Source organism: Acanthisitta chloris, unplaced genomic scaffold (genome assembly GCF_000695815.1).
Source record: "Acanthisitta chloris isolate BGI_N310 unplaced genomic scaffold, ASM69581v1 scaffold3818, whole genome shotgun sequence".
NCBI classification, from domain to species: domain Eukaryota; kingdom Metazoa; phylum Chordata; class Aves; order Passeriformes; family Acanthisittidae; genus Acanthisitta; species Acanthisitta chloris.
Genome location: NW_008687481.1, coordinates 101,970 through 128,836, shown reverse-complemented (window position 1 = coordinate 128,836; position 26,867 = coordinate 101,970). Strand labels below are relative to the sequence as shown.

The 26,867-nt window shown below is 39.7% G+C and overlaps 1 protein-coding gene across 1 annotated transcript in view; it reads left to right on the top strand.

The window, feature by feature from the left end:
• Positions 1 to 26,867, top strand: part of FAM188B (family with sequence similarity 188, member B) — a gene marked incomplete at its 5' end in the record, with an annotated part of 70,272 nt that overhangs the window by 1,382 nt on the left and 42,023 nt on the right. Inside the window, 8 exons of the mRNA XM_009080599.1 lie at positions 2,458 to 2,716; positions 3,709 to 4,127; positions 16,901 to 16,959; positions 17,301 to 17,410; positions 18,552 to 18,668; positions 21,756 to 21,844; positions 25,326 to 25,427; positions 26,373 to 26,436. Of these exons, the coding sequence (XP_009078847.1) occupies positions 2,458 to 2,716; positions 3,709 to 4,127; positions 16,901 to 16,959; positions 17,301 to 17,410; positions 18,552 to 18,668; positions 21,756 to 21,844; positions 25,326 to 25,427; positions 26,373 to 26,436 (1,219 nt within the window). The remainder of the gene's footprint in view (positions 1 to 2,457; positions 2,717 to 3,708; positions 4,128 to 16,900; positions 16,960 to 17,300; positions 17,411 to 18,551; positions 18,669 to 21,755; positions 21,845 to 25,325; positions 25,428 to 26,372; positions 26,437 to 26,867) is intronic.

Genomic DNA, 26,867 nt, shown 5'->3' with positions numbered 1-26,867 from the left:
TGTAACCAATAGTGTGGAAAGACCTGGAAAAATTGTGTCACCAAATATTTCATTTATTAGTGCCTTGAGGTGCAGTAGCAGCCCTGTGCTTCCACAGAAAGCTTTAAAATGGGCACAAAAGAATAATTCACCTTCCCAGCCTCCAGTCTCAGGGAATGAATCTTATTCCTCATCCTAAATGCAGCATGCTCAAAGCAGCCAAGTCTAAGCATCAGTGCTTGAAAAACCCCACCAAATAATTTCTTACAGGGGAAGAAAGCCAAGATGTATAAAGCTGAGCTCTGAAGCAACACTTGAAAAGAAGGCAGTGCAAACGAATTAGTTTGTTTCCCTTTTATGGATTTCTGATGCAGAGGAGTCACTGATGTGGCTATGTGAGGGCACAGCAATGCCCAGCACCATTAACCCTGTGCCCTCTCTCACAGCCTGCAGCAAAGTGGTGTCACCACCTCCATCCTGGGCTTGCTTATGTGCTGTGGCCACCGTGGTGTGTTGTGGGGCCACTGTGCTGTACCCTGGGGCATGTGCTGTGGTTTTAATCCTTCAGTGGTGCAGGGAGGGTGTTGAGTTGAACACCCATTCCATCACCACAGGTGTACCAGCACACACCTGTACACTCACACACACACCTGTACCTCACACACACACGTGAGGAGTTAAAGCCTCACATGCAGGAGCAGCATGTATGGGAGATGGGAAGCAGAGGGGGATGCATGATGCTGTGAGGAAGGGTGCTGTCCATCATGAGGGGAAGTGTTGCCCTTCCCTGCCTCCACAGAATCATAGAATCATGGAATTGAATTGGAAAGAACCTCAAAGCTCATCTCATTCCAACCCCCCTGCCAAGGGGCAGCTCAGCTTCCACTAGACCAGGTTGCTCAAAGCCCTGTCCAACCTGGCCCTGAACATTTCCAGGGATGGGACATCCTCAGCTTCTCTGGGCAACCTGTGCCAGTGCCTCACCACCCTCATAGGGAAGAACTCCCTCCTGATACCTAATCTAAACCTGCACTTTGTCAGTTTAAAGCCATTGCCCGTTGCCCCATGCCTGCAGAGCTGCCAATACAAGGACTGCTGTGGGCAGATTGGCTCAGCCACATCTTATTTCACCCACAAAATGAACAGTTAAGGGAAACACCACAGCAAAGTGCAGCTCTGTGATCCTCAGTCATTTCCATCCCCTCTGGCCAAGGAAAATTCAGGGATTACTAGGGCAACCAGCCAGTGCCTAAAATTAGTTTAAATTTCAACTACCTGGGTAATTTTTGATGATGCTTTCAGGAGTGGAGAGTATAATCAGACAGGTGCTTCACACTGGTTCTTTATTAACGAGTTTGCTTTCCTTTTAACTGACCTCTTGAAGTTTTTTTGAATGTCTGTAACTATTTGGTCTCTGAGTAGACATACTGTGCCCCTGCACAATGAAGGGTTATGTGGTGATAGGTCAGAAGTAACAATCCTCAGATTTCCTGATGCTCCCAGAGACAGATCATGCTTCCTTCAGTTTACATATGCAGCATGTCCTCGTGGCATGAGACATACTACATCAAACCCCAAATTTTAACTGGTTAAAATAAAGGAATATTTTTGTGGCACAAGGTGTTTCAACCTATGGAATTGCTTTCCTGTAAATTAGAATGGAGAAAAACGCCGAATATAAATTTATTAGCTGACACAAAGGGGTCTCAGTGAACTGGGAACTACTCAATAAAAGAACTTCTATTACAAAAGTGCCTTTTTGAACTCAAATTAGTGTTCTATGTCTGAACAAAAAGGGAAAGTGGTCAGTAGAGTCAGTCTAAGTTATATGGTAACAGAGAATGTTAGCAAAAGTGTTAAGAAATTTTCAAACAGATGGAGAAGGAATGGAAACTGCTGGCCATGGCTGAGGACCTGTCTGGTATGATGTATAAAATGCACTTTCTGTTACGATATGGAACATACAAGTAAGCATAAAATGAAAGTCTGCAGCTTCCTTGCGAGGGAAAGTGGAGGGGTAGGCACTGATCTCTTCTGTCTGGTGAGCAGTGACAGGACCCAAAGGAATGGCATAAAGCTGTGCCAGGGGAGGTTTAGGCTGGATATTAGGAAAAGAGTCTTCCCCCAGAGGGTGTTTGGCCACTGGAACAGCTCCCCAGGGAAGTGGTCATGGCACTAAGCCTGACAGAGCTCAAGAAGCATTTGGACAGTGCTTTCATGCACATGGTGTGAGTCTTGGGGATGTCCTGTGCAGGGCCAAGGGTTGGACTCGATGATCCTTGTGAGTCCTTTCCAACTCCAAATATTCTGTGATTCTCTGGTATAGATGTTTAAGTGAAAAGTCATTGCATGTGAGTCCCATTCCTAGATAAAAAGTGGCTTAATTTGACAGCCATGCTTTAATTAGCCAAGCCGATTTTTGCTGATTGCATTGTGCATTTTTTTGCTGTTTGAAGTTTTGGGTTTTTCGCCTTGTAGATATGATGTTGACAATCCACTGCATACAATTCCTTCATCCAGAAAGCATCAGCACAGAAGTGAAAAATGCCACATGGGGAAAATACACAACAGCCACTTACCCTCTGATGGGGATAAGAAATTAAAAGATAGTCGAGAAGATTTAAAAGCAGCAACAATTTCCGAAGAGCTGAAATCTACAGTGAAGGAGAAGTCAAGGTCCAAGTCTGGTCTTTTTGTCAGAGGAATGATGGCTGGACCAGCAGCAACTTCACCAGAGGTGATTCCCAACACTTAGAAAATATTTGGCTTGCCCTGGATTTTATACCTAACCTTCTGGGAAAAGGTCATTTGTAAATAATATTCAAATGACTTCTGCATGCTAATCCATTAGATCTGCAGGCTGAAAAGATGTGGTAAGTTAGGGAAATTGTTGTAGTTAATTCAGAAATTCAACTGTTTCAGATTAACCACTGCAGGCAGCTACCCCCTGCATGTCTGTGATTTTAGATTACAGAATTTCTGTATAAATCTTTGCCATTCTTGATTTTTCTTGAAATACGGGGATTTCCATTTTCCTAGGAAAATGGCTTTTTTTACCTTTTTTCCTGTTTTACTCAGGTTTTGCCAAAGCCTCACATTTTTTCAGTAGCAGTTTGGAACTTGAAATTGCTTTCACTTAGAAATATGTTTCTGAATTGATCAAATCAGACCATATTGCATCAGTAAGTGTTTTCAGTTAAACACAGTTAAACAACTCTTGCTCGTTTTTTTCCTTCATAATGATTTTATATAGACAGGGGCTTGCACTGTGTAAATTTAAGCTTGTAATAATGAGAAATTGAAATATTTTAAATATATCATTTAGATAACAATGAAGAGCATATGGAAGTTCATTAGTTGGATTCTTCTGAATATCTCTGATTTCGAAATAAAGACTAGATGCCTGTAGTGGTGGGTACCAGTAAAATATCTTATATGTCTTGAGTTGGGTACAACCCCAAAATGAAGCTTTTAGGAGGTATTTCATTGATGTTCTTGGGTAAAAGAGCTGTTTTTAATGGTATGTGGCATACTCAATACGGGTCAAATTTTAAGTAAAGTGTTTGCCTTATTGATGTTTAAAAAAATCTGATTTACTCTATAACCTGATTCCTAATAATAAGCAAATTGTTTAGCCCAGAAATTAGTGCTAGAGCTTTCCTTTGCTTTTCATGTTTGTTTGAAGATGCTCAAATTTTAATCTCTGGTTTTCATGGCTTTTATTTCTAGGATTTCCAAAAAAGGAGACTTTCAAAACGATCCACTAGCATAAGCAGCACAGCACCATTCAAGGGAGAAGAACATGAAGAAAATGACCTGAGTGTCCCAAGCACTGATTTTCAGGAAAGCAAAGGATCTCCAACACAAGTAAACATGGACTTTGCATCAAAGACTATGTCAAGCTCACACACCAGTTCAGCCTCTGAAAAGCTAAGAATCATACCAAAAGATATAGATGATTCTTTTGCCAAACTGCTGTCTGAAAGAGAAAGGACCAAGACAGAAGAAAGAAAATCAGTTCAAAGCTTTAGTACAGACAGCAATGAAAAAAGCCTTAAAATGAGTGCCACTCACAGACATTCAGGAGCTGGGAGAGAGAAGAGGGAAAGATCCCTCAAGAAAAGTGAGAGTCGGTTGTCAGGCCACAGGTAAGAATATTTGTAGGAATATTCTGCTAAAACAGGTTTATTTTTATTGTCCTGCATTATGTCACATTGATACCGGAATTTTAGAAGAATCTCTTTCTGTGAACTCCAAATATATATTTTTGGCTTTTCTCTAATTTATACTCTTAATTGATTTTTTTAACATTTTTTTTTCCTGTGGAGAATTTGAGAGGAGTAGGAGGCATGGGATTTTGTTTATTTGGGGCTTCCTAAGCAATAGGACCCTGACTGCTACATCTCAAAGCTGGTTTTGTGGTGGGTCTGTGACTTGGGTGGGGTTTTGGAATGATTCAGGTGGAGTCATCCATCAGAGTTTATCCAGCCTGGAGTTCTGAATCACCGAAGTTGCTCTAGGTTTGAGCAGTGCAGAGCATCTGTGCCCTGTCCATGCATATATAAAATCTTCATAATAAAAACTGCTGCCACATTATCTCTCATTTCTTGTGAGCAGTTCTCAAACAACTTTCAGTAGGGGGTGAGTACCACCCTGTCCAGACTACAGATGGAATACTCAAGCAGATGGAGAGAAATCTGCATCCTACAGGCCACAGAGCATGTCAATAGTAAAATTATGGATAAGGCTCAGCATTCTGGGTATTAGTCTTGTGGTGCTCTCTCAGTGCTAGAGGTGTGTGTTAGACTTAGTAGAAATACTTTTGAGTTTGTATCACCTGCTGCTCCATAAACTAAAACACATGCCACCATCCCTTTCTGTGGGCCATAAAATAATATTTGGTTTACTAAATTTAACAGTAGCCAGGTTTGTTGCCTGTTTGTTTTTTTTAATTGCTGAAAAACCTCATGAATAGGATAAAACTGCAATCACGGAGTTTTACAATGATTATTGCTATTTTGTTACTTAATTTCTTATAAATCTTGAGACACTGTGTGTTGAGGCTCTGTTGAGATCATAAGGAAACAATGATATATTGATCTCTCATTGATGGTAGGGGCTGTGGTACCTAACAAACTGGGAATTTACTGGAGCTGTGAACAGGCCAGGAGTGGCACTTGCTTTCTGTTTGGAACTGAAAAGCAACTAAAAATAGCCACCAGCATTATGCACTTATTAACTTGTGTTAGCTAACTTCCTTTGGAAAAGATTATTGAGTAACAGGCCGAAGTACTATAGTCATAAGTCTTAAAACTCAGAAGAGGTCAGTTCTCCAGCATGGATTGTACTGGAAAGCTGAGGTATGCCAGGTAAACACCTGAGCCCAGTTAATAGAAGTACAGCTGTTCCTGGACTGTATGGAACTGGTGCCTGCAGATCCACCTTTGATATTCTGCTTTCAGAAAGGTTTACTAAATTTTGTATGACTCTGTGTGAATGCAAAGAGCCAGCTCATAAGTCACTGTGGAAGCAGGAGCAGCAGTCTCTGACTCTATACAACTCATTTTATATAGCTTGACAGACCATGTAAGGTAGTGCTGATGCATCACTTCATCCTTTCCAGTCTCAGGATAGTTCACTACCTCACACTCAGCATTAATCGAGGTAGAGAATACAGCTTCAGTGGGCTTTGGCAGCTCGTCAGCAAAGCTAGGAAGAATAATTGTATTCCTGGTATTTAATAATCAATGTATATATAGTTTATTATTAATAAGCATCAAAGGCATAGTGAACTGGATAAAATTCCTTGGGAAGACTGTGTCTGACCAAGAGCACTCTTGTACTAAGTTCATTTGCTAAGCGTTAGGTCCTGCACTTGAGTCACAACAATCCCATGCAACACTACAGGCTTGGGAAGTGTGGCTGGAAAGCTGCTCAGTGCAAAAGGACCTGGGGGTGCTGGTTGACAGCAGCTGAATGTGAGCCCAGGTGTGCCCAGGTGGCCAAGGAGGCCCGTGGCATCCTGACGTGTATCAAAAATAGTGTGGCCAGCAGGACCAGGGCAGTGATCATCCACCTGTACTCAGCAACGGGGAGGCACATTGAATCCTGGGTTCAGTCTTGGGCCCCTCAGGACAAGAAAGACACTGAGGTGCTGGAGCATGTCCAGAGAAGGGCAACGGAACTGGGGAAGGGGCTGGAGCACAAGTCTGATGAGGAGCAGCTGAGGGACCTGGGGGTGTTTAGTCTGGAGAGAAGATGATTCAGGGGGAACTGTATCACTGACTACAACCTCCTTTCAGGTATGTACATGGAAGGAGGTTGTAGCCAGGTGGAGACTGGGCTCTCCTCCTGAGAGACAAGTGACAGGACCAAAGCAAATGGCCTAAAGTTGCACCAGAGGAGGTTTAGATGGGATGTTAGTGAAAATTTCTTTATGGAAAGGTTGGTCAGACATTGGAACAGGCTGCCTAGGGAAGTGGTGGAGTCACCATCCCTGAAAGGGTTCAGAAAACATGTGGGTGTGACCCTTGGGGACATGGTTTAGAGGTGGACTTGGCAGTGCTGTGTTAACAGTTGGACTCAGTGATCTCAGAGGTCTCTTCCAACCTGAATGTTTCTGTGGTTCTGTGATTCACTCAGCTGTAGCTGGACACGCTGACACTTCCCAGCCTTAGGCAGTAATTGTGGAGTGAGCGAAAAAGGAGCTGCTGGACTCAAAGGGGGTTGCCCCACTGCCCCACTTTGTGCAGTGTCCTGTGCTCCATTGCTGCAATAAGCGGTTTGAAATAGTTCCCTTCCTTCAGAGGGCTGGTTTGGTCTCAGCAAGAACAGGAGAGGGAGCTCTTTCCTAGGCAGAGTCCATGTAGTCCTATTCCAAAGGAATACGAGGACATTCCTGCCAGACTGTTTGAGTTCAAGCCAGCAGAGCATTTGAATTCATGCTGAGCTCTGAGCTCCTGAAAGCGCACACAGTAACCAGCAGGAGTGCTGATACTCCTGAAGTTAAGTGGAAGGAACAGAGAGTGGAAGTGAGACTCCAAATAAATATTGACAATGTAAAGCCTGGCTCTTGCAAGACTTTTATTTCCCTTCAGCCAAATCCTGCAGTGTTTGGGAACCTTTCAGGTTTTGGCCAAAGTGCTGGAGTGTTTTGAGGCATGAAAAATTACAATGTGGGAGCGGAAATTGCTCTGGATCCTCTTTCATTGTCTGTTACCTGACACCTCTGACACAAATGCTAATATAAGTATTCAGATGAGTAGCTGAAAATCTCTATAAGTTTAACCACAGCTCGTTCATCCACAGCATCTGCAATTCTGATTTTGTTTCACATAGAAAACTAAAGATAAATCTTTCTTTATCTTCCATTTGCTGTACTTTTTCATTCTCTTTTCTCATATGCACAAACTGCTATTGCTGCAGGTATCTGTTGTTCACATATATGAGACAAAATCAAAGCAAAACCACTGTCATGCTTTGAAGACAAGCTGAATGTTATTGAATAAATGCTTACAAGCTGAGTGGGTAGGAATACCTGGCTATCAGAATAGCCTGGGGAAATGCAGATGCACAGTATTTTGTCTCACACATTTTAATGCAAAAACAATCATGGGTTTTTTTTTTCCATCTGGTATCTAATTCTCAACTACTGCTTGAAGTGTGTAGCAGGGTAACTGTCAAGAGACTAGATTTATGGCTTGATATTTCAATCTTGTAGTATCAACTTGTGGTTAGACCTCTGAATACTCTGAATTTCACATCAAAGTTTGTGCTCAATAAGAATTGGAGGTTGTGTCTTTGTTCAAATCAATACTGGTTTGCTTCTTTATCACAGTGAGAGATATCTGCATTTCTGTGCTGAACCTAGTTAAATGCTTACCTGCAAAAAGCAAGCACTTAAGTGTTCCAAAATGACAAACTAACACACCAAGCACAGATGGGAAAAAAAAAGCAAATTCATTTTAATGAGTGCACTGCATTCCTTTAATCACTGAAAGATTGAGGTGAAGAACAATTTGTTCACCTGCATCTTCATTGTCTATATAGTACCTGGCAATATGATGTCTGAATTCTTCCCCAGCAAAAGGAGTAATGACTGCAAAGAATAGGAATAGAAGGATTATTTTCTTCCTTGTATACAGGGGAGACACAAATTTTTGTTCTGTTGGGTCCACAATAGTTCTTTGTGTCATGATTGTATTCTTTTCCATGTCAGTAGGAGTTATTCCATAAACAAAGTATAATATGCTGTAGAGTTTGCATAACTACTTAGATTCTAGGTGTCCCTTTTTTTAGAATTCCTTTGTTTTTAAATAATCCAGGAAAAAAAAGCAATATATAGGTGGCAGCAAATCTTCATGTATCCTCAGCTGCAAGCAAACAGCAGCTGATTTAATTTCTTAATTCATACAATCACAGAACCAGGCTGGAAGGGACCTCAAGGATCATCTGGTCCAACCTTTCTTGGCCAAAGCACAGTCTAGACAAGTGACCCAGCACCCTGTTCAGCTGAATCTTAAAAGTGTCCAGTGTTTGGGAATCCAACACTTCCCTGGAGAGATTGTTCCAATGGCTGATTGTTCTTGTTGTGAAAAATTTTCCTCTTGCATCCAAGTGGAATCTCCCCAGAAGTAATTTGGACCCATAACTCCTTGTAAGAAGGGAGTCTTCATCTTCTTTGTAGCCACCCTTTAAATGCTGGAATGTGGTGATGTTGCACCAATAGTACACACACATGTATACAGAATTATGTCAGTAATTCCTCCATACACCAATTTTATTTGACTTAACAAATTAAAAATTACCTTTATGTCTCAATGTCATTTCAGTGAAGAATTTGAAACCCCTTTCAGGACATTTTGCTGTAGTTGTATATAGTTCATTCTCAAAGGAGTATTCCTCATGGTTCCTCTTTTTTGTTGAGTCCTTGTTTCGCTCACTAATGTTAGTTGTGTGCAAGGCCAAGTAAAATGTGGATGATTCACTACTTGTAAATTTTGTTATTTTGAGGTTTTAAATGGCTTGAGATTGGGTATTTTAAAAATACACAATTCAAGCGACTGATCCAACATTCCACTAAAAAGTTGCCACATCTGAAGTTACGATTTTTTAAGTGCTGCAGGAGCCACAGGAACTTGAGAGAGACAATGTTGAGGAACAACAGGTCAAAAGTAGCAAATGATTAAAGACTTTCCCAACTCTTTTAGCCTGAGAAGAGCCTTAACGGGCAGTGAGAAAAGGTTCTCTACCTTCTTTAATATCTTGAGATGGGGTTAGCCCTCCCTTGAGCAGGGGTTGGATCAGGTGACCTCCAGAGGTCACTTCCATCCTAAATAATTCTATGATTCTCCTTTATGCTGAATCCTCTGCAGGAAGGTAATATTTATCACTAACAGAATAAAGAATGATGATCTGTAGTGGAATCGAATTCATGATCTTTAGGAACAGTAAACGAATAAATAGCTGATGAAGTTGATGCCTGTCCTTGGATTAAAAACTTTCTGTTGCTTTTCTGGGTAGAAGCATGGTGAATAATATGTTGTTTGGGAAGTCTAAATGGTGTTAGAAGGTAAAGATTTCCCCATTTCATGGCTTGAGCAAACAACATTGGGGACGGGAAAGCAAAACCACTTCACACCCATTGAGAAATAGTTTTGTGTCACCTACAGACACATAACTGAAGTTTGTTGCTTCTGGAGCCTCTGATGTTGAAGTGCTCTCCTAATTTTCCATGCCCCTTAATTCTATCAACACAAGGTATGGTAGTGCTTGGAAATTCTCCAGTTCTCTGCTGAATAGTTTATAAATGAGTAAACCTGAGCTGTTCTGAGTGGGCAGTTCTGCAGTGTGTTGGAACCACCTTTTGCTGAGTGGGATGGGCAGATGTTGTCTGTCCAGCTCTGTTTCACTTCTGGTTCTCAAGAGAAACATATTGTGATGTTTCAACTTCTAGTTTTTGTGAATAAAATCAACCAACTAGAATAAAATCAGCCTAGAATCAGAGCACTGAAAGAAGAAAAAAGTGTAAAACTGCAATCAAAGACCCAAGGGAACAAAAGGACTGAGCAATGAGGACCTGAAATTAAGGACATCTTGCCAATTTCATACAAACTCAAAGAGAATGGCTATCAGAGAGGTACAAAGAAGTGGGAATATCCTTACGTCAGAAGAAAAATTTCCTCCTCCTGCTAGTAAGCAAAAGGATACAGCAGTGGATACCATTGTCCAAAGGCAGAGATCTCTAATACAGTTTTGGGAGCAAGGAGGATAATTGATTCTCCACTCATCCTTTCATTGTGAACAATCACCCTCCTTATCCTGTCCCTCTGATTGCCTCTGCCATACCCTCCTTTGCGTTGCCATCAGTCTTGGCTCCAAACTGACTGTGAACTAGTGGTTTCCTTCCAGCAGTCTGCCAGTACAGATGGATATTCCAGACAGGAGGGACTGGTTTATGACTGTGTAGCTTGGCTTCAGATGCCTTTTCCAACCAAAACCCGAGTATCTCTGATGCACTTCATCTCCACCACCAGGAAAGCAAGTGCCAGTGAGTTCAGAGCCAGAATTTCTCTTCCTGCAATAGTCTCAGTTGAGTTCACCTTACTGGGCACAGTTTAATGCTTCCCATTCCCAAAATATCACTCATAATTTGGTAATAAACCTTTTTGTAGCAGTGCTCTACAATCTAACACGAATAGGGGTGGGTTAGGGAATTGCCATAGATACCAAGTTCCTTAGTGGAACATTACTCATAGTTCATAGAATCCTAGAAATTACAGATGGAAAAGACCTTTTAAGGTCATTTCTTTCTATGGCAGATTAATCACTACTATATATATATTTGCTGGAATACTTTTTCCAGGTTTTGTCTAGTCCAGTATTATATGACTCAAGTGACACCACTCCCCTGATAATATATTCCACTTTCTAGCAGTCCTTACTACTAGGAAATTTTCTGTTATATTCACCTTGATTTGCCTTTTTTTCAGCCCTGCTATCCATAGCTGAAGTTGATTTTTGTCTGTTGTTTCTGTTTCTTTCTCCATATTCACTTCTATTTTTCATGCTCCTTTGGGCATTTTTTGTCTAAAGCTTGTATCACCTGCTGATATTTTTGTCTTTCCTGCTCTGAAGTTTTGCTGTTGTTTTTCTGGTAGATTTCATTAATTTGTTTTATATTTCCTCCATGTATTTAAGGAGTGCTCTAACTTTGTCACACTGTGGCTCTCACAAATACAGGGCAAGAACTGTCACCTGCTCATGACATGGTTCTCAACATTGTAAAATCACATCACTTCTTGCTTTCAATTTCAAGCCTATTGAATGAAAAATAGCTCCTTGGTGTTTTAGTGTGTTTTCATAGAATCACAGAATGGTTTGGGTTGGAAGAGATCTTCAAGATCATGCAGTCCCAACCCCCTGCTGTGGCAGGGAGCACCTTCCACTAGACCTGGTTGCTCTAAGCCCCATCCAGCCTGGCCTTGAACACTTCCAGGGATGAGGTAATTACTTGAGAATTGAATTCATAGGGCAATTATGAAGTTAATATCATCTGTGGTAAAGCAATATATGTTCCTGTAGAAAAGGTACCTCCCTTCAACTCCTGTGTTTCTAAGACCGACATAGAGTGAATGTCTTTGGTTTTCTGAATTACCTATGATTTCTTCATCTTGAATGGAAACCAATATAGGTGAACCCATTGTTACTGAACATTCTGCCTTTTCCATGTCGTGTGTTCCAACAAAGTCCCAGAAGACTTACTTTTCTGGAGTTAGAAGATCCTTAGAGGAAAAAAAATCTTCTTCAAAGAAATCCTTTAAATCTTTTAAAAATATATTCTGGGTTTGTTTTGTATTTTTCCAGATATCTGAAACTTTCAAAATAATATTTTTAAAGTGTTATGGTATCTTGAAGGATTAATATTCCTGCTCTCTGTTATTGACAGAAATCAAGGAGCTTATTTTCTATCTGAGGACCAAGACTATACCTGTCAATTATAGATGATTGAATACATAAAACCGCCAAGATCCTCTCACACATTTTTATCCTGCTTCATTCCCAGCCACAGGCTCTGCTGATTTACCTTAGAACATTGGCAGAGAACGTTGGCCATGAGTTTTTGGCAAGCCCAGAGCAGGATTTTATGTTCCCTCAGTCAGCATAAGCAACAAAACAGAGCACAAGCTATCCAGGAGGTGTCTGGACTGCACTGAGGATAATATCCTGACTCACTGAAGCAGAAAAATCAAGTGCCTAATGAAGGTTAATATACAAATGTCACAATTCATTAGGAATACTAATCAACATTCCAGTTTAAGTACTATTTTTTAAAAGAAAATTTAATTACCAACTCAAAGGAAAAATAGTTCAGCAAAGTTAATAGAATACACATTATTTGCCCAATAGTTATGGTTGGCAGCTGTCTTTTCTGCTATGCATTTTAGTGTAAAAATAGGTTTTCTAGGAATAGCGAATTCTGTACTTTTGGCCTGGTGGTAATATCTCACTGTTACATACAAAATTGGTGTGTCAGATGAGATGGCTTTGTCTAAAATAATACCTGGCAATTTGGTAAGCAGTGAAGATCCTGGGAAATGTTGAGCAGTTCCTGAAAGTCCTCATCACCTTGATAGCCTATTCTCTGGAATGAGGTTGGAGCTCGTATGGCCATATCATTACAAAAATCAGCCAGAACACCACAAGTCATTCCAGGACCTGCCAGCATTTAGTGACATGCAGTGTGCATGAGCAGTGTTTGAGAAATTCATTCATTTTTTCCTACTATGGGAGGAAGAGGATGTGTTGGGCACCAGTGCCATTTCTAGGAAACAGGAGTTTAGTCAAAGTGCAACATTTCAGATGAGAGAATGGAAAGGAATGTGAAGTCTGAGCAGCCTAATAATAAATTACCTTTACATGTTTCCTTCCACCTTTGTCTGAGATGTGTCTGTAGCACCAGGCGTTGCCCTTAAGCCACATGAAGCCACCTGGCATCATCTCAAACTTTCATCAGTGCTTTGGTGTGGCTTGGGAGGCAGGAAGCACTGTAAGAATAGTGCAGTCAACACCTTCCCAGAGAGACTAACCAAACCCTCCTGGAGGGATTTACCTCCCTCACTCTGGGGAGTAAGTCTTTATTTGACTCTTGCAGTTGGTAATCCAAAGAATGGCTTGTCAAACAACACAGGTCAACTATCCCATATATGAACAGAGAGTTGCCAAATCTCTCAGTAGTGCAAACCTTCAAGTATCAGGAGTTGCATAACACCTTTTAGAACATAATGCTTGGACAGGAAAAAAGAGCCTAAAATAAAAGTAGTAAACTATTGTGACTTTTTTGTTGTGCCAGTGGATTTATGGCATCAGAGCCTGCGGCATAACATCTGTGGGGCTGCCATTTGCCCTTTTAGTATTTTTCCAGCACTCCATAGGAAGAAGCACTTTGCAATTACTGGAAATGACAAATGGCTTCTGTATCATTTCTTTATTTTTGGAAAGGATGTAAATCTGGAAGGGTCCAGCCCATTGCCTTAAATACAGTGAGTCAATTGAGAATTTGCATTGTTCATGCAGACACAGCAGAACTCCAGATCTTCTCAAATGTAAAGCAGGAACACATAGTTGACCTCCTATTTCACTGGTAAAGCTTCACACCATTTCCTTTCACTGTGTCTACATACCAGCTCCAGGGAAAACATGGCAGGAAGAAGCATGTACTCCATCTGGAGCGCTGCATCCAGCTCTGGGGTCCTCAGCAGAGGAAGGACATAGGCGTGTTGGAACAAGGATGCCACCAAGATGATCAGAGGAATGGAGCAACTCTCCTATGAGGAAAGACTGAGAGCATTGGGATTGTTCAGCCTGGAGAAGAGAAGGTTCCAGGGAGAGCTTAATACAGCCTTTCAGTTCCTAAAGGGTCTCCAAGAGAGCTGGAGAGGGACTTTGGACAAGGGCATGGAGTGACAGGACAAGGGGAAAGGACTAAACTGAGAGTAGATTTAGATTAGATATTTGGAAGAAATTCTTCTCTGTGAGGGTGGTGAGGCACTGGCCCAGGTTGCCCTGAAAAGCTGTGGCTGTCCCATCCCTGGGAGTGTTCAAGGCCAGGTTGGATGGGGGTTGGACCAAAATGGTGTAGTGGAAGGTGTCCCTGCCCATGACAGGGGGTTGAAACTAGATGTTTTTTAAGGTCCCTTCCAACTCAAACCATTCTATTATTCTATGCTTCTGTGTCTGAATATGGTGTAACAACACATGCCTGAAGGACTGAACTGTGACTTCCAGGTATCCTTCTGACGCTGGAGTACTCTGAAGAAAAGATGTATGTCCAGTAGAAAAGTTCTTGTAATCAGGCAGTGGAAATAAATTTTACCACCATAGTCACCTTGAAGTCACTGATAGTCACTGTTTAAGACCCTTTGTTTATTTGACCCTTGTGTGTGTTGGTATAAATAGGAAATAGTGGAATGTATGTGCATTATTGTGCCAAGAAGCTCTTTCTCTGCAAATTCAGCTCTTCTGTGTAAATTCAGTTTTCTACAGTGCACGAAGGTCAGATAAGAATGTTCAAATATTTAGAGAAAGTACTGTATAGTATGTTTAGAGCGAAACCTATTTTCTTCCTGCCCCATTTTTCTGCCATGACGGATGACTTCCCCCTTCCTAAGTGTTCTAACCGTATGGTTTTACGTGGACAATAAATTTTCCTGGAACAGTAACCATCTGCTGAAATGGAAATTGCAATAAATGTCCTGACTGTTTTGAGAAACGCAAGTTCCCCTTAAGGAGGGAATCTGCACCTGCAAAAATACCCCACTTAACCAGAAAACACCCAACATTAATCCTGGATGTCAGTGCTTTCCTCAGCTTGATGGGAGTTCTCAGCCTTGAGATTTCAAAGCACTTTGCATCTCAGGCTTGGCTCTTCCTGGAATGGGTGTAGAACCAACGTCTTTTAGACTTTCCAGAGAGCAATAATGTTACAAAAACTGGTGCCAGCTGAGCTATATGTGAATTGTACCATGGTTGAGTGTATTTTCATTTCTACATCTTTTCAGATGAAACAGTACCAAGGAAAAATGTTTGGGACAGCAATGAATCCATAGCATTTATTTGATGTAGGGAGTGGTCCACATGCCTGAACATAGGCCTCTAGTGCTATTTGGGACTCTTAAGGTGTCCAGGAGATATGGTACAGTACCCATAGGGTACTCAAACCCTTCTGAAGCAGAAACTGAGAGCAGGTAGGGAGCTTTAACCTGTAGTGCTGCATTAAGTGTTGGAATCATAGAATCATAAAATCCCAGAATGGTTTGAGTTGGAAGAGACCTTAAAGGTTATCTGGTTCCAACTCCCTGCCATGGGCAGGGTTGCTCCAAACCCTATCAAACCTGGCCTTGAAAGGTGTTAGGTACTCCTGCAAGACTAGATTGAAATGGGTTGATGTAGAAAGAATCACATTATTCTCTAGGAAAGAGGAGAGAATAGTGTGCTATCTCAGACAAACCAAAAATGTGGATTTTGGTTATGCCTAAGTGCAGTTAAGTGACATGACTTGGCTGAAAAATGTTTTATTGGCAAATTTAGTGTCATTGAGACCCTTTCCCTGACCCGGAGAGATGAAAATACTAGCAAGTAGCTAGGGGAAAGAAAATCAGTGTTAGCAAACAGCAAGAGGAGATCCAATTGTGCTATAAAATATACCACAGTCAACTCAACCCTCAATCACAGTAAAAATATTGTTATGTTTAGTGAGAGCTCAGTGCAGTTAATGCCACTATACAAAATTACTATCAGTCCTCTAATTTATATTGACTTGCTGGGCATCCTATTTATTTTTACCTCAAGTCCCTAAAATGTGAGTGATTCATTTCCATTCTATTCACATTTCATTGCATAAATCCTTTAACTTATTTATAGATAAAAGGAGAAGTGTTTCTGTTCTTATAGTATCAGATACTATCAGCCAGAAGGGTGCCAAAATGCTTTTAAACTGGGCGAATCCTGAGCGTGATATGTTTGTGTTCTGTTTTTATTCATCTTTCATACACTGAAAAGGAAATTAAGTTAATGGAAAGTATGTGATATGACAGCAGTTGTTGCTGAAATAATATCGTGCATACAAAGAATGTTGCTGAGGAAATGATTCCATACTATTTTTGAAAGGACTGTCAGTGCAATACCTTTTTTCCAAAGCAAAGACCAGGGATACAGTACTACTTTTTTTGGAGGGGAAAAAAAGGCCATTTTTAAAAATAGTTATTTGAAACTTTTCCTTGATTCCGAATTCATTGTGGTGCACATTCAAGGGGAAGAGTAAACCCATCTCATCTCTGAAAATGTAGCATTCTATTTCAGTTCTGACTTCACAGCCAAGTTTAAATGCTTAGTCCTTTTATTAATTATTCGTGTGAATTTTAACCTGTTGCTTATATAATATACACTTAAATCACAAGAGCAATTGAAGAACTGCTACTTGTTAGTGCATTCAAAAATTGCCCTGGTAAAGGAGCCAGTCTAACACCTATTCCCACTGTTTGGATATTTTGAGTAATTTAATGACTCGCTTAAATCTCATCTTGATCATTGTCAGGGGTGTAAATTTTATATTATGACCTTCAAATCACACAAATGAAATGATACTGATGTTGAAACAGGACTGGAACCCCAAATCAAATACAGAGTATTGCTCTGTGCTGGCTGCTTTTCCTGATGAACTCCTGGAGTTCATCTTTCTTCCACTGAAAAAGGGTTTGTTCTAAGGCCATTTATTTCTTAGACCATATATATAAATATATACAGACACATAAAATTATATCCTTGTGTGGGAATGCTCCATATTTCTCATTGTTTATTTAAAAAACTTTTCTCATTAGAAGCAAACATTTGGTCATTAATTTTTTGATTAATTCTAATATAGGAAGTCTCCAACATCCACTTGCTATAAAGAAGACCAGATGAAAGAAGTCCTAGAATTAGGTAAGTTATGTCAATTTTCAGTTTGGCTTTTGCCATCATGTTCTTCAGAGCAGCAGAGACCAAGTGCAAGTTATTTCTTTTGTAACTCTTATTTGATTCAGAGTAGTTGCATTTGCTGTTAACTTCTTGGGAAAGGCTGTGTAAAGTCATTAAGAACTAATCAAACAAAGACTGGTGTATGTATTTTTATCTGTCCTTTCTGGGTAAAACTATGTTTTCCTTTTCATAAAGACAGATGACAGTAAGTGTTAATTTTTGTCGTGATGCTCCCTTGGTACTGAGCCAGTTGGGGGAAGCAATTTTTTTCATCCAACACATTATATGATTATATTTTCTTTCAGTTGATCTTGAGGATGAAGAAACAACTGGAGAAGTCAGTAAGAACCCAGATCTTTCAACACTGTATATGCTTCAAATAATGTCAAAGGCAATTGACATTTCTCTTGCAAAAGTAAGACTAACTATGGTGATAAATACAAATAGATGTGTGAGAATGTTATGTCAGTCAAGTTAGCCAAAGCTGCAATGGATCACTCTGTGGGGCATGTTTGTGTGTGATTGAACATGTGCTGCACTCCTGAGCATATTCTTTATGTGGTATTCAGGTGACAAAGTAATTTAGGAATGTCTAAATTCAGAAAAATACCAGAAGGGCCAGGTATATACCAGATGGCCAAGTCGGCCAGGATGCATCAGCTCACCCAAAGCACTGAACATAACTTTAATTAATGAAGCTTGTGTTATTTTCTTAATGCTTCTAGTCAGTTATTGATGTGCTTGTTCTCCAGTCCTTTAACTGACAGTAGTTCAGAACAAGTTTATTATTCCTCTACCACTGTTTCTCTCTTTCTTATCTTCCTGATTTTGAGCAGAGATGGAACCATTAAATACTTGTAATGTTTTTCTTCCTGTTCAGACAGAGGGGGAAAAAATAAAATAATAATGAGGGTGTCTTCTAATTTCATTCAAAATTAAAGAGGTTGGAGTAACTATACCAGTCCTGAGAAGTCTGTTCTTATTTACTCAGCTTTACTTTAGGATGAATGCAATTTCTTCAGTTCAGCTATTCCTGAGTGGTCTTGGTCTGCAGTTGTTCAGGGCCAAGGTCTCAATTTGGCACATGCCAGCGTGCCATCTGACATACAGCAATCAAACATTTCATTGACATTTATCTCATACCAGGAACTCTGACAGGCAAAACAGGCTGCCCTTCTCCATGCTGTGTCCCACAGGGCCCTTTTCTCCCTAATGTAACCATCAGTAGATGTTGCTCTTCCAGCTGTTAAATTTCAGGCAATACTCTGTAATGCTTTCATGGGAAACTGTGCCCCAGACGTTATACATAAATATTTTCCGATACTGAGCACTCGCAGCATTATGAGTGGAAGAAATATAGCAGGAAAGGGAAAATATTGCTCTTTTTTCTTAGAGTGTTGCTATTTACAGTATGGATAAAACAGAAGAGGATGGTTATAAGGAGTTAGTCATCACCCTTCCATACTCCTCCTTTCTGTTCTGCAAATTACTGCAAGAAAACATACTTGTGTTTTGGATTTGTTTTTAAAATGAGAACTTTCTTCTTTCTTTTATAGGAATTAAAAAATCTGTTATTTGGCTCCAGTCTTTGTTGCTTCAGTGAAGAATGGAAAATCCAGAGTTTTACTTTTAACAATATACCACAGTTAAAATATGGCATTGTGCAGAAAAAGGTACTGTAAACAGCTTCCTTACAGGGGTCTTTGCTTTTTATACTGAGTTTAGACAGGCTGTGTGTTTCAGCAGTAAAAAGAAAGTCTTCTAAAGATTCTTCTCTAAATTCTCTGGTTACCACTGGATGATGTCACCTTGTCAAGTTTTGGTAGGAGATTTGAGACGGACTGCAGAAAGTCTGTTATGAGTGTGTGTGTAATGGGGATTTATTCCTAGGGAGGAAGACAACCCACTGCAGCTGAAAGCTTGTGGTGGTAAAAGAATAAAAGAGCATAAATCAAGGGTGGACTTTAAGACAAAAATGATGTGTGGGGGTAATGTTTCACAAATTCAAAATGGAGCTTGATCTGTCTCAGAATGCAATATAGCAAGAATTAATTGCCTGCAGTGCCTGGGAGGAGATTTTTGCCCCTTACAGATATGGGAGTCACACGATGTGTCTCATTCTTAAAATATGAGGGAACAAATGCCCTTGCAGTGTTACTGGGCCTGGGACACTGGGTCTGCTGGTGGGCTCATCTCTTTTGCAGCCATGTTTCTGTAATTTTGGACTGCAGCCACAAGATGCCAGCTCCTCCCTAAAACAAGGTTTGCATCAATTCCTAGACAGCATCTACCAAGTGGACAGATCTAAAATCCCCAGCAGGTCCCTGTGGTAACCACAACTGGTAAAACCACCATGCCATGATTAGGGTCAGCTTGGAAAGCATGTACCCAATCCATAGAAATTTTTGGTGCTAACAAAGATGTCTCTGGTCTAGGGCATTCAGTGAAAGACTTGCTTATCTGGTGTCTGTCTTGCCAGCCTTGCCGGGGCACTTGACATTTTTACAGACAGGGACTACAGTGCCTCAGACCCTCCATCTGCTCTGTATGTTGCTCAGCTGGCTGATGCCCAGTCTCAGACCAGGACCACAGGCAGGGCACAGGATTGTAGCTGCCTCCAAAATCAAGTAGATCCATTGTAAACCTGCATCGTTCTCTCCTGCTGCTTAATGCTTTTGTGCCAGTGACTCTGTCCATGTGTTTCTGGGATATCTACACATAGTGTCTTGTCTTAGGAGGAAGGATCTGGGGAGTTCAATAAGAGTAGACTCCTTTATACAAAACACTCATTAAGTTTCTGTGCTGATACAGAAAATCTTTATCTGGCCTGAGAGAATTAGACCATTACACACAAATGAGAGGAAGAGAGGCTTTGAGGCAAGGACAATGGCTAATAAACATGTCATTAAGATGTTTAATTAACTTAGCTTGTCTAGTTAAATATTTCATTAGGCTGATGAGCTCATAAGAAAGCTGCTTATCTCATAAAACCTAGTGGAAAAAGAAGATGTTAGATGTTAATTTAAGCTCCAAAAGAAACCATGGCAGTAGTGTTCACTGGCCCACAGTAAATGTTACTTTAGTGTTTCCAGACCCTGCTGCTAGAGAAAGGTTGTCTCATCACTTCCAGTCACTCACTGACCATTAAATTCACTACCATAAATTCCATGACGGAATTAGTCTTTTGCCCAGATGTGTTTATTTCTGCTAGTTAATATATTCCTCCTCACTTCCAAATTCATTTCAGCAGAACAATTGTTTGGTTCTCTCTTGCATTAAGTTTTTGTGGTGCTATAAGAAGACATTTCAAATAGATTCTAGAATTTCTGTTTTGACTGAGAAGCTTTTCCTGTTGGACTAAAATAAGCCTTACTTTTTTCCTTAAAATATTTCAGACAATTCACTCACTAGTTATGTAACTAATTATAGAGAGATTGTGTGTGTATAATGTAAATGAGAAATTGAAAGGTATTAATTTCTAAGTTAAATCCAGGGCCTTTATTTACTAGGTCTCATACTGTCCACACTGCATATACCTGTAGGTCCTGTTCCCTTGGGCACTTAGGTCAACTTGAGAATTAAATTGATCAGTTTAATCACATTGATATGTAAAAATAGCAGTGCTGGCTGCCTTTTTAATTGTTCTCCAGAGTCTTGGTTATGTAGTAATGTCAGGTGGGATAGATGGCAGGGAATAAGCAAGGAGAAGGAAATACATTGCTATCCCATCCCAGTCTTTCAGTCATAGAATCAGAATATTCTGAGCTGGAAGGGACCCATAAGGATCATTGACTGCAACTTCTGGCCCTGCACAAGACAGACCCAAGTGAGAGCATTGTCCAAACACTCCTTGATCTCTGTCAGGCCTGCGGCTGTGATTACTTCCCTGGGGAGCTGTTCCAGTGTGCAACCACCCTCTGAGTGAAGAATCTGTTCCTAATCCAACCTGAACATCCCCTGACACAATGTCAGGCTGTTCCCTTGGGTCCTGTCACTGATCACCACAGAGAAGAGATGAGTGCCTGACCCTCCTCTTCCCTCCATAAGGAAGTTCTAAACCACTATGAGGTCTCCCCTCAGTCTCCTCTTCTCCAAGCTCAAACCAAGTGACCTCAGTCACTCTTCGTATGACTTCCCCTCTAGGCCCTTCACCACCTTTGTAGCACAGACCAGCTATAAATCTGTTTTTCATAAATTTTAGGAAGATAATATGGCATATCTTGGTATAGTGGTGTTTTCCCCGACATTAATAATTTGCAAAGTTCAGACTTCCTTGGTTTTCTTACTCTTCCCCAGTGAGAGAGCTGCCTGGTGTGGAGGGCTGTACAGAAAACCCAAATCTTTGTTTAGTGATGCAAGTGGGAACTCAAAGGAAGACATAGTGCTGAGACGAGTGATGAGAACAAGGCTCCTTTTTACTCTTTGGAAAACAGTCAGGTTTGATTTCTCTCTGGAACTTAGACTGTGGCTCAAGGGGGATCAGGAAGTCTTTAATTTTTTCACATAATCACAGAACAGATTTTTTAAAAAATCCTTTCCTTTGACATTTTAGATGTCTAGGTGTTTTCAGGAAATAATAGGCAGGAAACACAAAGCTGGGTCATAACACTGATTTTCATTGGCTTGCAAAGAAAACCAGACCCACAGAGAGTACTGTGAAGTCATGGATGGAAAGAGAGAGGTGAAAGAATGGCATTAGACTGAAGGATTCCCCAGCATCAAATTGTTTTGCTCATGGAGTGTCCCATTATTCCCCTTAGGGTGGCCCATGTGGAGTACTGGCTGCAGTTCAAGCTTGTGTCCTACAGCAGCTGATCTTTTCAGACAGTAACAGGAATAAAGACACTCGGTAAGTCAGAGATTGACAGCAGAAATATTTTCCATACAGAAGTAAAAACAAATTATTTCTGTGCTGCAGCCACTCAGGAGCCTTTTGAATTTGAACTTACTGAACTTCTCTTTGTCTCTGAGAGAGAAAGAAAGTAGCATCTGATTTACTTGTGTTTACTTCCCTTTCAGCTATAGGAATTTAGAGGTTGGTGTCTTATTTGTATAATTACTTGTTTGTGATTAACCCAAGAACCTCTGTAAAAAACCCAAGAGCTTGAATTGAGGCCAATCGAAATTATTTAACCTTGAGGTCCCATGAAGATGTGATTTCAAAGAAAATGTAATCAAGGTTTGAACAACCATGACATTTTTTGACACTAAGAATCTTAGCAAGGGTACAAATTAAAGTTATAGCTATTTTTATGTTTGCTGCTGTGTTTGCTCTTTCACATTTAAAGTCCTTAATAGAATTTGATTTTAAATTCTGCATGTGTATTTTCTACTTACTTTAAAGAAATATTGTTAAGTGTTGATAGTGTCAAGAAAATTGCTTGGACTGCTGGAATATTAATGTACTTGTCACTTTGCTAAAGGAGTAGGGCTTATTCAGTGAATTACTGGAAAATAATGCCTCATAAATTACTTTATTACCAGATTTCATGTATTTGCCTTTTGTTTTGAATAAGAAATTGAGTCCATTACAAAAGAAAATTTTCACAAAGCTGTGCTTTATAAGAAGAGAATGTTTAATAGGGAAAACCACTGGTTTTCCAGTAAAGCTGTGTTATTTGTGACCTCAATTAGTCTGACCTCAATTTATTCAGAAGAGAAGCTTTCATGCTGAGATCTTTCTTGAACTGCATTGCCTTACAATAAAAAAATGTTCATCTTGTAATAAATTTTGGCCTTCAATATCCATTTTTCTGCTTGGAACAGTTTAGGAAAGTGACAGGATCTCTGTTGATTTTCTTCAGTTTTGTCTGACTTACACTTAATGTAAGTTCATTGTTTGGGCTGTTTATCATCAATAATGGAAAGAAACAGGTACCCGTAGAATATCATTATTTGTCTTCAGCACCCAGGATTGGAGGTGACAGTTAATCAAAGGATTACCAGGTCCTGTGTGGTCCACAGAGGCAGCCACATTCAGGAGTACTAGTGGGTACATAGTCCTGATAGGACACAGCTAATAAACCATTAGAAATGGTGAGAACCAGGCTTAGTGTCTAAATACAGTACTGAAAGTTTTACTGTTACTATTACTATTGCTGTTGCTTGTTACTACTGGCACTGGCTGCTTCTGGACCCCAAGACAAGGGCCCAGTAAACAAGATGCTATAAAGTCATCGCTTGAAAATTGCCTGTTCCTTGAAATCACTTAAAAGACAGTTATTAAAAGTGCAGAAATCAGCTAGCAAAACTTTTGTATTCTAATGAGGGTAGACTTTTCAAGGCAGAATGAAGCTCTTGTCTACATAAAAGACAAAACTCAGAAACTTTCATGCAAGTGCATATTTAGTTTTTATGACTAGAAATCTCCACAGAAGAATTATTTCTGGTTGTGAAAACCAAGAATTTGTTTCAGCTCAGAGGACAGCCTTTGATCATCTGCTCCTTGGTCCCTTTGAGTCTCAGGTCATCCTTAGTAAAAATAGAGATGTTAATTTTCCTCTTTCAGCATGGTTCAGTGATCATAAATGTCATAAAATTATGTGGCATCCAAATAAGTGGTTTGAGTCCAGATTGTTTAAACTATGTGTCCCAACTCATGCCAGCTCTAACCTATCCTGTTTACTTGGCAATATTTGCCTCTCCTATTTTTCCCCTCCTATTATCCACGTGGTTTTAAAAGAATTTTTTTATTCATGAGAACAAACTTTTCTTACGGTATCTTTGCCATGGGCAGAAACTTTTAGTCAAATAGAAAGAAAGGGAAGTCTCAGAGTTTGAAATGAGAGGATTTATATTCCTTTCTAACCTGGATTTTCAAATGATCAGCTACTTCACAGTAAGTATTTCACTTCAGGCTGCTTCAACATTCAAGAAATAATTATCATGTCTCCATCCTCTGCTACCTCTCTCAGACACATAAATTAGTTGCTGTGCTGCCCATAAATTTCTGAGTGTCTGTATTAGAACACAGGTAGAGATAAGAGAAAGTTGTGATTATATTTTATTTTTTTTTGCTTGAAAACTCTCACCAATTATTTGCCATATCTCACATCCTTCAGAGATGGAAACATTCCCTCAATGAGCATTATATTCAAGGCAGACATTGAACTTGAAAGTCTGTTTAATTTTTTGATGTTTGGTGTTTCTTGTTTAGTCTTTTGAATTATTAGATCTTTTACTCAAATGCTGGGAACAGGTTTTGACATCATCTCCCAGGCTGGTAACACTCTAAGACTGATAATATCTTAATTTCAAAGACTGCCATTCTTGAAGCCACTAGAGAACATTCCAGTTCTGTTCTTCTCAGGGTCATGGATCTGTTGGCCATTTCTTCAGGCTCATGGATGCTGGGTTTTATTCTTGAATCTGCCAGTTTTCCATTATGTGACCTTTAGTGTCCTGGTCCTTTATTTCTCCATTCACATCTTGGAAGTTGGAATAACACGAGGTATTAGAAGACTTCACAAAATAAAGTTTGTAGGATGTGTGTTGACAGTTTGCTTACATGTTTGAGATCATTAGACTGCTGTAAACATTCCATTGTTTTTCACTTCTTTGTGTAAATCCCAAGCCAAGTATCTGAGTGAAAATATGTCAGAAATAGTGAGGCTCCACAGACCAATACCAACTCTGCTACTGTAATGTTTTAGGTCCTGACTTTGGGGCACACCTTACTAAACAGTGCAGTCCTAGTGTTTATTGCAGATGATACCTTGGATAAAGCTTACTAGTAGGTAATAACATTATGGTGTAGATTTCTTGACAAGAGTTAAAAACTTCAGAAAAAAAATATGTATGAAGGCCTTTAGAAACTAAAAATCATACTTAAAACATAAACCAATCATGTTACAGAATACTGAAACACTTTTAGTACAGATTTAAAGATGAAGTAGCTTCTCTTGTCCATTGTTTACTGCATTGTATTGTTCCCTGAAGTACCTTTACCTGTTTTATTGTCCAGCTAATTATAAAGATGTATTCTGAAAGAGCATCCACTATTGCTTGTAGAAGATTAGTTTTCAGGGTATGATTATAGATCTGTGTATAATCAGTTCCTGTTGTTGATGATACCTTTACTCATCAGTCTTGATTTTCATCCATTGCACTTAATGTTGATAATAATAATAATTTCTTTGAATCATTCTTTATAAATCAGGCACCATCTTTAGTATTAGTATCCTAGAAGTAGAGACCTAAAGAGTCCCTAAAAATGCCTTTGTTCTTTCAGCTACAAACTTGCCATGAATATCTGTACATTGTCACTGAGGCATTAAGTTTCCCTATACACATTTGGGTATTGTCTCTTTCTTTTATTTCCTGGATTGCAGTTGTCTTCAGCCCTCAGAAGTTCACAGGACCAAATGCCTCACGATGGCTATTGCAGACATTCTGTGGCGTGCAGGAGGCCATGAAAAAGCAATTGTGGCACTGTGAGTAGAAGCAGTTCTAGTTACTGTATAGTGCTTCTCTACCTGGGTCTGTTCTACAGGTCCAGAATTTACAATGTGAAAGCTTTGCAAGCTGTATTTATGCCATCTAAAATGGCTTAAGGAGAAATGCAGAGTGTTATTTCTGCTGTCGCAGGAGCTGGGGGGGAATAGACAAAATTCTTTGAAATTGCTGTGACAGATCCTGTGGATTTAATTAAATGTAGGATTCCTCCAAAGTCTTTGCCAAGAGTTATTTTTCCAGATGCATCATTTTGCTCCTGTATTACAGGATATTCTAGTATGGCTTGAATGAAGTTCATTTTGCTGCATTTGCCTACTAACTGCTTAGTTTATGCTGTGCAATTAGGCTGCTTGTACACTAAACATCCAACTTTTAGATCCTTAGCTTTGGCTGTACTGGATCCTACATGATATTTTTAAGTCAGTCAGTTTTTGTGAGAATAAGTACTTTCTTTTACTAGATCAACCAGGATAGCTGAAAATAACAGAGAACCTTTGGACACAGAAGTTCTTCTTCAAAAATGAAATAGAAGCAGCCAATGCAAAGACATTTCAATTGATATTTTTAATGCTTCCTCTGTGATGATATTTTACATATGTTCTTCTGCTTGTTTGAATGTCATTACTCTAATATTTTTCAATACAAACTGTCATTAACATCTTAAATGTATATTTGTTCTCCTTCTGTATTGAGAAACTTGTAATTCAGATTAAATAGAGAGCACAGAACAGATGAAGTATTTCCTTCAGTGACAGAAGTTTAATATGTAACATGAACCTTTTTACAATAAGTCTTTTTTTAAAAAGTGATTACAAATAATCATACAAATCTTTGGCTCATCATTCAGTTCATGTAAAAGTTGATTTCTCTTTAATGCAATTTTTTTCCTTTTAACGTGAGCTTTGTCTGAATATCCTCTTCAGGCCATCAGGAAGACAGCAGTTCACTCCCATAGGAAAATACAAAGCAGATGGAATCTTAGAAACTGTAAGGCTTTGTGAAACTCACATTCTCCATGTATTCTCTTTCTAGCTTCTCCTATTTTAGTACAACGAATCTGATTTCCATTGCTCTCTTAATGTTTTAAAATCTTTTATGTCAAATTAGTTAGTTATGATCCAAAACCCAATAGGAAATAGCAAAATCCTGTAGTCTGTCTGGCTCTGAGTTGTCCCAGTGTCTGTGGACAGTTGGGCTCTCTGAAGTCCTTTTTGTTCCATCTACTTTTCATGCTTATAAACTACTTCTGTTTTTAATGATACACAGTAAAAATGAACATGGGTCCTTCCAAGTTGACCAGCATGGCCATAAGCATAAAAAGACATTATTTTCTGCTTGTCTTACACAGAATTCTTTGCCTTTTTTTCCCCTCCAGAACCTCCAAATGGCAAAATACTTTCCAGTTATGCCTTATTTCC